Source organism: Ylistrum balloti, unplaced genomic scaffold, assembly GCF_031769215.1.
Source record: "Ylistrum balloti isolate Yb309-2 unplaced genomic scaffold, AGI_CSIRO_Ybal_v1 Utg369724, whole genome shotgun sequence".
In the NCBI taxonomy this organism is placed as follows: Eukaryota; Metazoa; Mollusca; class Bivalvia; order Pectinida; family Pectinidae; genus Ylistrum; species Ylistrum balloti.
In genome coordinates, this window is record NW_026781942.1 from 1,603,262 (window position 1) to 1,615,124 (window position 11,863).

General features: G+C 33.6%; 2 protein-coding genes across 2 annotated transcripts; one reads left to right on the top strand and one right to left on the bottom strand.

Annotated features, from left to right (window-relative positions):
- Nucleotides 1-331: 331 nt before the first annotated feature.
- On the bottom strand, nt 332-4,543 carry LOC132565544 (CDGSH iron-sulfur domain-containing protein 3, mitochondrial-like). The gene is made up of 3 exons (XM_060230192.1): nt 4,481-4,543; nt 3,176-3,370; nt 332-2,072 (listed from the first exon to the last, which is right to left on the bottom strand). Exons 1-3 carry the CDS (start codon nt 4,541-4,543, stop codon nt 1,875-1,877), a joined length of 456 nt encoding a protein of 151 aa, XP_060086175.1. The 3' UTR covers nt 332-1,874.
- A 298-nt stretch (nt 4,544-4,841) lies between these two features.
- On the top strand, nt 4,842-10,485 carry LOC132565562 (sperm-associated antigen 6). Its single transcript, XM_060230210.1, has 9 exons — nt 4,842-4,884; nt 5,804-6,066; nt 6,630-6,813; nt 7,317-7,522; nt 8,008-8,181; nt 8,498-8,650; nt 9,257-9,448; nt 9,791-10,053; nt 10,376-10,485. Exons 1-9 carry the CDS (start codon nt 4,860-4,862, stop codon nt 10,440-10,442), a joined length of 1,527 nt encoding a protein of 508 aa, XP_060086193.1. The 5' UTR covers nt 4,842-4,859; the 3' UTR covers nt 10,443-10,485.
- The last annotated feature ends 1,378 nt before the right edge of the window (nt 10,486-11,863 follow it).

Consider the following 11,863-nt stretch of genomic DNA (forward strand, 5'->3'; position numbering starts at 1 on the left):
CATATGTGTATTGGGAGTGGGCGTGGAGTTTTATAAAACATGTTGCAATCACAGGGGACTTATCCAGTGAAATTGTGTTCAAATAATTTTGATTTTAGAAGTTGAACTGCCACCATACTAACACATGATGAGATTCTTTTCCAGAAATATATTAATTTGAAAAAGTAACAAAAAATCATGAAATTGACATATTGAAAGAAAACTTGTCAAATTCTCAAGTTTTTACTACTTTTTCAAAGAAATATATTTTTCATTACTTTATTAATTTATTAGCTCTCTGTGGCTGCAATGTAAATGTTAAGTATCCTACAAAAGGAAAGCAAAACTCCACAACTTTTACTTTATTTATTTACATTTACATATTTTTGAAAGAAAAGTTGGTATTGTATTCAAATGTAGGACTGAACAGCCCAGCATCAGCATCCCTTCTATTTCTTTAACCTAAAAGCTTAAATCAGCAAACCACTGTTTGAGGAAAATAATTAGATATTTGAGGGCGTTACAGAAATTGTCATGTAGCATTTACATGACATTCAAATATTGTCAAAGTCATGTAACATATTTTTTGAAGCTATACTAGACCAAATGATCTCATATTTGACAGAGAATTCCTCATTTAAATGTAGTTTTGACAATAATAAAATGTCCATTTGTTTTAAATACTGTTGTTGAACAGATACATTGTAACTTGACCAATAAAGTGTTACATATATTTCTACTATATTAACTTGTATATGGATTGTATAGCTGACGTGGCATCACTAATTGCCAATGGAACTTCAAAATGGCTGCCTCTGTTTAATTTTGTCCTCCACAATTTGACTTAAAATTTTTGTGAACCTTTGCAAGTAAAAAATAAAAATTTCTTAACCTTGTTTCATAAAATATGATAAAAACACATTGAAAATCCTGTACCAGTATCAAACTATTACAAGAAGATCATCATTGGGATCTCAAGAAAGAAAATATGTTGGACTGGATGTAATTAATGAAAAGAAATTCAGAGCAGAATATTGATATTCATGACATCGAAATCCTCTTAGTACTACTTTAATAAATAGTGGGGTGTTATCGAAACCCTGCACAAAAGTGTGGGTGCCCTATAGTAATCATGGTGTCTGTCCATCTGTCTGTCCCTTAGTACTTTAGTTTACATGCAATAACTTGAGTTTCCTTGGGCTGATCAAGCTAAAACTTCAGCAAGTACTTCCTTACTGAAAGAGTTTACTATGGATTGCTTTACAGTTTTAAAGGCCAAAGGTCAAAGTCTCTGTTACTATAAATAAACAATCAGTTTCTATGTGAAAACTAGTTTGCTTTGGGCAATCTAAACAAACTTCAGCAAGTACTTCCTTACTGAAAGAGTTTACTATGGATTGCTTTACAGTTTTAAAGGTCAAAGGTCAAAGGTCAATGTCACTATTACTATAAACAGAAAAATCTCAACTCAAGTTTGCTTTTGTCAATCAAAGTCAAACCTCATACAATGCATCAATATTAAAATGGCTTGCTTTGGATTGCTTTTCAGGTCCTAATGTCAGTGGTCCAGATTATTATTACTCCAAGTTTCCGTAATTTCCAGCCACATTGCTGGACCCTTGCTGACATGTCTAGTTAAATCAATATAAGTCTGTATATCGAGATATATCTTTTCATGAGAGCAGGTATTCCCTAAATCAGAATTTTTTGAAAAACCACATATATTAAGCCCTTTGAATATAAATATTTATTGTACCTGTCATATGAATATGCAAATATGAAAAGAATTCACTGAAAAATCCATTAATCAAAATATTTAATGCAAATCACATGATAACATGACTCCAGAATATCTCTCACAATACACAAGGTCTGATGTAGTTTGGAAACAAGTGCTATGTTGTGGGGTTAATTCTCGTAATATTAGCAACTTTAGGTTCTTTGTGGCTACCATCACAGAATGGTGGATTGTCTGTCTGCTTACAGCGACACAACCAGTATTCTTTTGTCTCCTCCACACTAAATCGTAATGGTTTCAGATGTGGGCTATTCATCTCATCCCTTTTCCGTTTATGGTTCCCATCACAAAAGGGCTGAAAAAAATGGAACATCACAAATGGTTAGTTTCAAATCACTTATGGCTTGTTTCTAACACCAATCAAACCTGCCTAAAGGGCCACTTCTATATAAGGGCCACTTGTCTATAAAAGTCAGTTGTTCAGTTTTCTGTACTACAATTCATTGTTTAGTTGTGGGACTGCACAATGTTATGCAATGTGCAACATGCACAAAATGCCTGGATGATGTGCGCACATTAAGCCAACCTGTCTATAAAGGTCAGTTTGGTTCACTGTTATAAAGTTCATGATAAATTAACCTGTCTATAAAGGTCCCTTGATAGATTCACAATGTAATACAATTCATAGTACATCTGTATATGTAATTGAAACTCAAAATGAAGGTCACAATATCCAGTTCCTTTGTGTGGACTATATAGACAGATTTGGCTGCACAAGTAAATCATCCTAAAAGTTTGTTTTTCTCAAAAGGCCAAGACCACAAGTTGACCCGTACTGTCATGGATGTGTTATTGCGTAAGACTATTACTTAAGTTGCCCTGGATAAGATATTACAATTTGCTCAGGAAGGAAACCATCAGCTGCTACAAGGAGATGTTTCACCTGAAAATGACCCTACAGGCTATTCACAAAGGCAATCAGTTCATTTCAGCTCATTAACAAACATTTCTCCATAAGTCCAACCAGATTGACAAGTTTTATTGAGTAAGGTGAACTTTTACTCTTAGGTGGTTATTTGTAAAGCATAAAGGACACATGTATTATTTATATTACTGAATATGATAATGAAAGGTGAACATTCTGAAATAAGATACAAGTATAGATGGCAAACTCTTGTCATCAGTGGAAATGCCAGTTTTGTGCATCGTTGTAGATGACTCAATTATGGATATAATCAACTAGTTTGTATGAAAGACAGCACAGTTCTGAGATATACATATACTCTTCACATCTATCAATGACCAATATAAGAAAATAAATATTGAATCATTGGTTACATGACTGAGCTCACCACCTTCTCTATAAATACATGAAGCTGTTTTTAAGCCTATCCAAACCCCAAGTTTTCTCAAATTTTTACCATGCCAATCATGATTGACTACTGATTTTGTACAAACCTGTGAATGGCTATGTCCACATGTACACCAGGAATATTTTTTCCCAGCCTCCAGCTGTATCCTGAAAGGAAATCTGTCAGCCACTCTCCCCTTTGCAATATCTGTACTGGGGTTCATTTTGGCTACATCTGTCTCTGGATGTACAACTACTTTAGGCTTAACTGTTTTCTTTGAGCTACAGCTTCTTGTAAAACTCTGAAAAAGGACAACATTAATTATACCTGATCTTTGTAGCATGTACCTAAGTAACAATATTTATGGATTGGTTGACCTGACAGGGAGGTAGAATACTGATTCTCCCTTCAGGGAAATGAAGAAAAAATAACAACATCTGATTGATCATTTTTGATAGTTTTTTAAATTCATGTATGCTAATGATATGTGTTACGTCAAACTGCAACAGAAAGAAACTGAATTTAAAAAATCTTATGAAGAGACATAGTCTTTTCCTTGCAATGTACATCCTTGATACTTCAGGGTTTATATTTGGTATTGGTCTAAAATCCAAAATTGATGCCTGTTAGCCATTTTCAGGTCAAATTCAATTTCAAAATCAAAAAAGGTATAACCATGGACCAAGAGGAAACTACCGGTACATACAAAATTCGAGAAATACCCACTTCTAAAAATAGTGATAACACTTTCAATGTCAAAAACAAAGATGGTTGCCTGCAACTGCTAGCTGCCATGCATTATAAATTGTATTGACAGACGAGGCTAGTATCACTGTGTACAGCCTGTGCTAAAATGGGATAATTACCAATTTTAAACGCTAAAATATGCTAGCAAATGGTTAACTCTAGCTCAAACTAGACAATGCCATATACAAGCCCGTGTTTTAAATACGAATGCGGTCACTGTCATTCTGAGCAAAGGAGACACCTGTATCTAGAGCGTAAACTAATAAACGTACCTGTGCTCTGAGCATGCTTGATTATCACGCTGGGTAGTCGAACCTGTCGTGACAACCTGCATGAAACTGAAAGCTCCCAATGTTCATATACGGTTTAGTCGAGTTAATCGAATATGTTACCATTTCAGTATCTTAACCGATAAATAGTGTAATAGGAGCGAGTAATAAAAAGCGCTATGCCACCGGTTCGAACTAGTGACTCTTCGCTCTCTAACCGGACACTACCGCTCGACTAAAGGGAAATTCCCACAGGCAGAGGCTTCTACAGACAGACATTGGGACGTTTCGTGATCGGGGGTTTTCAGCTGTATTTGAGTGTTTCTTGCTTAGTATGCTGAAATTCGTTATGCATGTTTTATCGGCTAGAATTATCGAACATTTAATGTCTTTACCGTTAAAATCCTTTGATTCTGTAAAATCAACCCCGAACGAGAAACCTTCAAGGAGAGCGCCATCTTGCTATTCCGCACAAATGGTTAGGGAGGCGTATTTTACGAAAGGAGTCTTTGTGATAATTTATGTACTAGATAATTTCATCAAATTCAAGTAGTGAATTGAAATTAATACTATACCCATTGAAGTCAGATTTAGATATTACTAAATTCAATATAAACAAATCAACGCAACAGCTTTAATTATATGCGGAGCTACTACGTTACTAGTTTCTGCCTTGACAACGGTGTATTTAGCAGACAGTTTCGGCGCTGCTAAGGCAGGTTTCATTCAGTTGTTTGACATATTTTACAGAAGAAGGAGCCGAACAGTTCCAAAATGAGTCAACGACAAGTATTACAAGGTATGGGTTCTCTTTTTATTATGTAATGTGTAAGAAACGATTTATTCGGCGTCGATACACACGCAAACACAGGAAAAATAGAAAGCTTCGCCTGTGCTTGTCTTGAAAAACATACAGACACTGATTGACGCTATATCTACCGTACTGTAGAGTGTTTGTAATTTCCTGTTTTCGTCACGAGATGAAGTGAAATGTTTTCGAAGAAAAACCATTTTAAGATAAAAGCGGTCTCCCAGACATTGGTCATGTTTTGATAGGGTTGCCCACTATGTGATGATACACGTACTTGCAGTCTGTAAACAGTTGAGCCCATAAGTAGATCGCAGAAAAATAAATACCATTATGTTACATTTTTGATATATGTTTTTGTAACTGTGATACCAGCATCTTTAAAAATGAGAATTCTCTCTTACATGATATGAGATAAAGTTATTTCCCTATCTTAATGCCATTCAACACTCAACAGTTAATAAATAAATTCTCAAAGAAAGTTGATGTCACAGGATCTTAAATCAAGATTTTGAATGCTTTCCAGTGAATCTTTCAATTCCATACTGTTAAAGGCACAGAAATAAATGTTAACATCAGTTGTTATAAGATGTAAGATTCTTAGCAAAAATACCACATTTGATACAAACAAGATCACTGGCACTCAGACACTGGTAAAGAATATTATCAACATTAGTAAAAGACATTGCTTAATGATTGTATGCGCAGAAGCAGAACAACTCTCAGGACTTGCAGAGTCACTGTTCCACCTACTGTATAGTATTATCGTACATTGTAAATATAGGTGTTGATGAGTTAAAAATGCAGGTCATTGGATTTCATTGATTCTTTTTTCTCATTCATTTATGATTATATCGCATTATATGAAATGTATCAAATTCATTTATTAATGTAATTTGCTACTTTGCAGTGTTTGAGCAATACCAGAAGGCAAGGACACAATTTGTCCAGACAGTAGCAGAGTTGGCAAGCAGACCACAGAACATTGAAACACTTCAGAATGCTGGTGTTATGTCACTTCTGCGGCCACTTTTGTTGGACATTGTACCAACCATCCAACAGACTGCTGCTTTGGCACTAGGGCGTCTGGCAAACTACAATGATGACTTGGCAGAAGCTGTGGTTAAAGGCGATATTCTTCCCCAGCTTGTCTACTCCCTAGCTGAGCAAAATGTTTGCATCAATTTTTAAGCTGCAATATAACCAAAATCTCATATAAAAAATAATTTATAATTGTTCAAATCTGGTTCATTATAAAGAATAAAATAAAACCTTGATATTGATATGTAAGAGAAATGTTTATGGTGTAATGACACAAAAATAGTGCTGATAGTGTCACATGTTTAACTGTAAAGAAAATTGGAAGCAGTTTGACTCAGTTTTAAATTTTAGCTCTTACTTTTTGATTAAGCTTACCTAAGCTTTTCTCCATATTTATCACTTTAGTGGTCTAATTCAAAGGATGAGCTCATGTTGTTGATTGGTGGCAGGTGGCAAATCTTTATATGCCACATTTGATACAAAAAATAAATAAATGAAACACTTTTTGAAATATTTGAAGTGTTGAGAAGTAAAACTACATTAAATGACTTTGAATGTTCAAAGGTTTTGCATGTAATTTATATTGAAATAAATAAATTTTATCTCTGAAATTTTGCTGTGTATTCAGTAGTTGATCCAATATGTTTTGGATAGATATGTGTGTGTGTACTTATTTTATTTCCATATTTCTACAGAGATTCTATAAGAAGGCAGCTGCATTTGTGCTGAGAGCCGTAGCTAAGCACTCTCCCCAATTGGCTCAGTCTGTGGTAGATTGTGGCGCGCTAGATGCCCTTGTTATCTGTCTGGAGGAATTTGATCCCGGTGTAAAGGAGGCTGCAGCCTGGGCATTAGGTTATATAGCCAGGCATAATGCAGGTAAATTCAGAGAGTCATCGCAAATATCTTACCCTTTCTCACTTACATTGTGATGTTGAAATTACAAAAAGTATACTGTATTATAATCTTGATCTTCAAATTTAGAACAAGTCACTTGTATTACAGTCAACTAAATTAAAAGATACTCAGTTTCTAAAAAGTTCAAACTTTTTAAATCCAAGTAGTACAAATATCCCATTTACAATAAATGTTATTTCACAAATTTCATTATCATAATTACAAGCTTATTTCATTTTTTCACATTTTACAAAATAGGAAATTATAAAAATGTGAAAAAAGTCAAACCAGCTCTTTGGGAAAAAAATGAGATTTGGGCAATGAAATGTATTTGAGAGACTGTATATTCAATCCATAATACAAATTAAAAAAAAAAAGATTGTGTAAAATGATAAATTTAAATATATACAAAAGAGATCTAGTAATTGTAAATTACATGTACTGAGTAAGTGACTGAGTAATATTTTCTATAACTGCTGTTGCAGAGCTTGCCCAGGCTGTGGTTGATGCTGGAGCAGTCCCATTGCTGGTCCTCTGTATACAGGAACCGGAATTGTCCCTGAAACGCATCGCTGCTTCTGCTCTCAGTGATATCTGCAAACATTCTCCTGAGCTTGCCCAGACTGTTGTGGATGCTGGAGCCATAGCTCACTTAGCTCAAATGATTCTCAACCCAGATGCTAAGCTGAAGGTATGCATTAGACAAAATTTCCAAATAATGCAGGAAATAAGAAAAAAAGAAAAAATGAATTTCAAATCAAGGAGGTATTGCTGCTTTTATCTTAGATTTTACACACCAACATTATGGTGTAAAATTATAGCACACTATTAGAAATGTACATTTTAATCAGACTTGTTTTCATTAATTTAGCCTGTATAAAATATCTTTCTGGTAGTTGTGTTAGTGATATCTTGCATTCTACCCTGTTCTAGATTTTTCTGTCTTGTTTGATCTGTAGATACTATTGTACTCAGACTAATTACCCTAAAGTAAACCCAGTAGAGTGGGCAAACACATTATTCCATACTTCAAAATCAGGGAATGGGCTTATTACAGGACAGCAAAATAGATTTGGTTTTATTTTCATTCAGCTGCTTATCAACAGACATCAACTTAATTTCAGGCAAATACTGTAAGAGCATTTAATGTTAAACTGCAATATCTCGCCTCCACAGAGACAAGTTTTCTCCGCTCTGAGTCAGATCTCCAAACATTCTGTTGATTTGGCTGAGATGGTTGTCGAGGCAGAAATCTTCCCAGCTGTGCTCACCTGCTTGAAAGATCCAGATGAATATGTCAAGAAGAATGTCGCCACCCTTATCAGAGAAATAGCAAAACACACTCCAGAGGTAAGATAACTTGATTCACAAGGAACAAAGCCATGTCAACATTTATGTCAATGTTATGGAAATTCAAATTTACAAATCATTTTAATGAGATAAATTCATGTCTCTTTCAAAAATTATGTGAACAGATCTTACATAAGGTTATTCAAGTTATTTCCCTTTCTCTGACTACTTCTTGTTTTGATCCTTATTAATGTCATCACATTGGGTTTCAGTTTTGATTTGAAAAAGAATTGAAGTTAGTATTTTTTATTGAAATGTGAGTGCTTGAAAAATCAATCTGTTGATTTCTCATAATGGCTATGGTTTTGTGTTTTAGCTTGCCCAGTTGATTGTGAATGCTGGTGGAGTTGCTGCGGTGGTAGACTATGTTGGAGAATGCAGAGGTAACATTAGACTACCTGGTATCATGATGTTGGGATATGTAGCCGCTCACTCAGAAAATCTAGCAATGGCTGTTATTGTTTCTAAGGTAATTGAATTTTAATCATCTAATGCACATCATGAGTGACAAAATAGAATTAGAAAAATGGAAATAGTCAATTTGTATTTTTGTTGACTTAATCAACAATTTGAAATTGTAAGAAGGAATTGATACTCCCATCAACCATTTGGTTTGTATTTGCATATTAGTAAAGGAAGAAAAGTAAATTTAAAGGCTTTTTATTTTTCAAAGAATATTTTGAAGGATTCGTTTTGACAAAAATGTCTATGATGATTTTTTGTTGTTTTTAGTATTTGAACCAAGAAAGGTGGTATTATAATACTACATTGTACTTGATGAGAATTAAGGATCATAATAATAAGTTAATTTTCTCCTTGACTAAAATAATATTCTATTGCCTAATTTTCATTAATATTTTATGAACTGATGTCATGTTTTCACAGATAAATTTTAAAGACACAAAATAAAATCAACTTATAAGAAAATTAGAATTAGACAATAAAATGTTGTTTTAGAGACTGAATATTTACTCAGATGTATTAGTAACTCAATCTTTGACTTGATATTGGTAAGTCAAAAAACATTAATAAATCTCTGTAACTTGTAATGCATTATACAATTTCTTACTTGCAGGGTGTTGTGCAATTAGCTATTGCTTTATCAGAAGAAACAGAGGACCACATTCAGGCAGCTGCTGCATGGGCACTAGGACAGATAGGTCGCCATACTCCAGAACACTCTAAAGCAGTTGCTGTCGCTAATGTCCTCCCCAAACTTCTCCAATGTTACCTCCGCGCCGAATCCTCTGAAGACTTACAGACAAAGGTATTGTAAAATTGATTTGAATGTTTCAAATGTTTGCAGTGTTATGAAATTTAAAAAAAAAAAAAGGATTTATTTTTCATAAGATATGAAATAGCTAATACTTTTTTTTCAGTGAATTGTGAATTTTATTTTCAAGATTTTTTTTCCATAGATTTATCTTAACTCCTCTAAAATACTGAGAATAAGAACTCCCTAAAATAACAAACCTTGATACAATAATGTTTCTTTTGTTTTAATGAGAACTAAGTAAACAGGAAAAAGAACTTCATATGCTAATATATTGTGTTATTTTTGTGTAAAATGTATCTAATTTGATTAACATTTAATATTTTTCATTTACAGAGTAAGAAAGCTCTAAAGAACATTTTACAAAAATGCGTACACTTAGCCGCCCTGGAACCACTCTTGCATGATGCCCCTCCCAACATTCTCAAACATGTTGTCGGACAGTTCAGCAAAGTTCTCCCACACGATTCCAAAGCCAGACGATTATTTGTTACTAGTGGTGGCCTGAAGAAAATTCAAGAAATCAAAGCCGAACCAGGATCAGCTCTCGCTGAATACAACAACACGATCAACAACTGTTACCCAGAAGAAATTGTCAAGTGAGTATTTAAAGTAATTTGAAAGATTGATATGAACATTGAATGATGAATGTTATACTGTTAAAAATTTACTTGACAAGTTAATCTACATTTGTTGTCATCATCCTGGAGTACAGGGACTTGGCACATTTCCTGCATAAATAGTATCACAAGACCGTGGGGTTGGAAATTTGTGCCAAGTCCCTGTGTTCAGTGGAAGATGAAAAAAGATATTTTCTGTTTTAAGATTTTGATAGTGTATTTGTTTAAAGTTACATCTAGAAACATACTCTTTAGCAGTGTAAAGTTAAGTAACAAATCGTCATATTTTTGTCATTTTCAGATATTACTCCCCAGGATACTCCGATGCCTTGTTGGAAAGAGTGGAAAATTTTGCACCCAAATCTTAGACTGTTGGTTATTGTCTATTTACATCTTTATTATCATGTTAATCAATACAGACATTTTAATATATTTTTAAGCTGTGAATCAGAAGTTTCATCTTCCATGGTGGTAAGAAAGGTCAAGTATACAATGACCTTATCTAGCAGTTTCTCATTGTGTTAAAAACTATCAGATACTTTTCACCATGGACTTAGTCTACAAGTGCTGGAGCTAGAACTATACTGGACATCAAATAGATTCAAACTGGATATTCAGTCTTTGATATGTTGGCATCATGTGATTTGTTGTGTTTTGTGTACATTTCATTTTTCATCTGAAGACAAAAGAAATGTTTTTTAAGTTATCAAATTATTAAGAAACTAGCTACGTGCGCAAATATTTTTCTACACATAACTATGTAATAATTGCTGAATTTGCTGAAAAAGAAGCTGAATTACATCATAAATATTGATTATTTATTTTTTCCAAGTTATTGTTGTAGTAAATTACGGTATGAAATAATTACATCCTTTGCTATTGAGGTTAGATGAAAGTTAAAAAAAAATTCCTACAAATTTTGAATTTGAAACCAATATATTAATATAAACAAATAATGAGAAATAAATATTTGAATAATTAAAAGTTTTAAATACATACATAATATCATATTTGTTACTGGTACATTGTGCATTCATTGCTGATGTTGGAGGGGAATGGAGGGGGGGGGGGAGATGGGGGGGGGGGGGAGTGGAAGGTTAGGTAAAGGAATAATAATTATGTGAAAAGGGAGTGGAAAATGGAATGAATCTTTGATAGGACTCTATATTAAGTTAAACTATAGCAAAAACATGAAGATAAAATCTATATATTGTGTAGAGCAGAAGTCAAAAATTGAAAAAAGAAATCTTAACCTAATGTAAATAGCCTTAAATCCAATATTACCGGTTTTATATACTGCCAAAACTATAACGAAATACAGTTAATATAAAAGTATATAAGAGTCATGTACAGTTATAACCATGTACAACAGATAGTGATTGTTCAGAAATATTAAAGGCTGTTCAATATTTTTTACATATAGAAGATTTACTTCATAAAGATATGCCTGTACAATTTAGTATTTTTGTACACTAATAAAACATTCAATTTCGGAAACGTGTGTTTAGTTTTGATATGATTCCATCATTGCACCCTCGCCTACTAGACATTGCCTTCAGAACTGTTAACCTTCCAGTGACATAATGGCTGACTAAAAATACCTTCACTGTAAACTGATTTGTTGTTCTGATTCTGTATCGTATATGTTAAAATATATTGATACAGTGGATGTTACTGTAAAATTATTAGGTCTCGTGGTGGTTTAATTTTCCTAGTTGTTTGATTTTCGTGTAATTCGTGGTTACTCGTAACGCACGAATTTGTATGTCCACGAAAAGATAAGCATTAA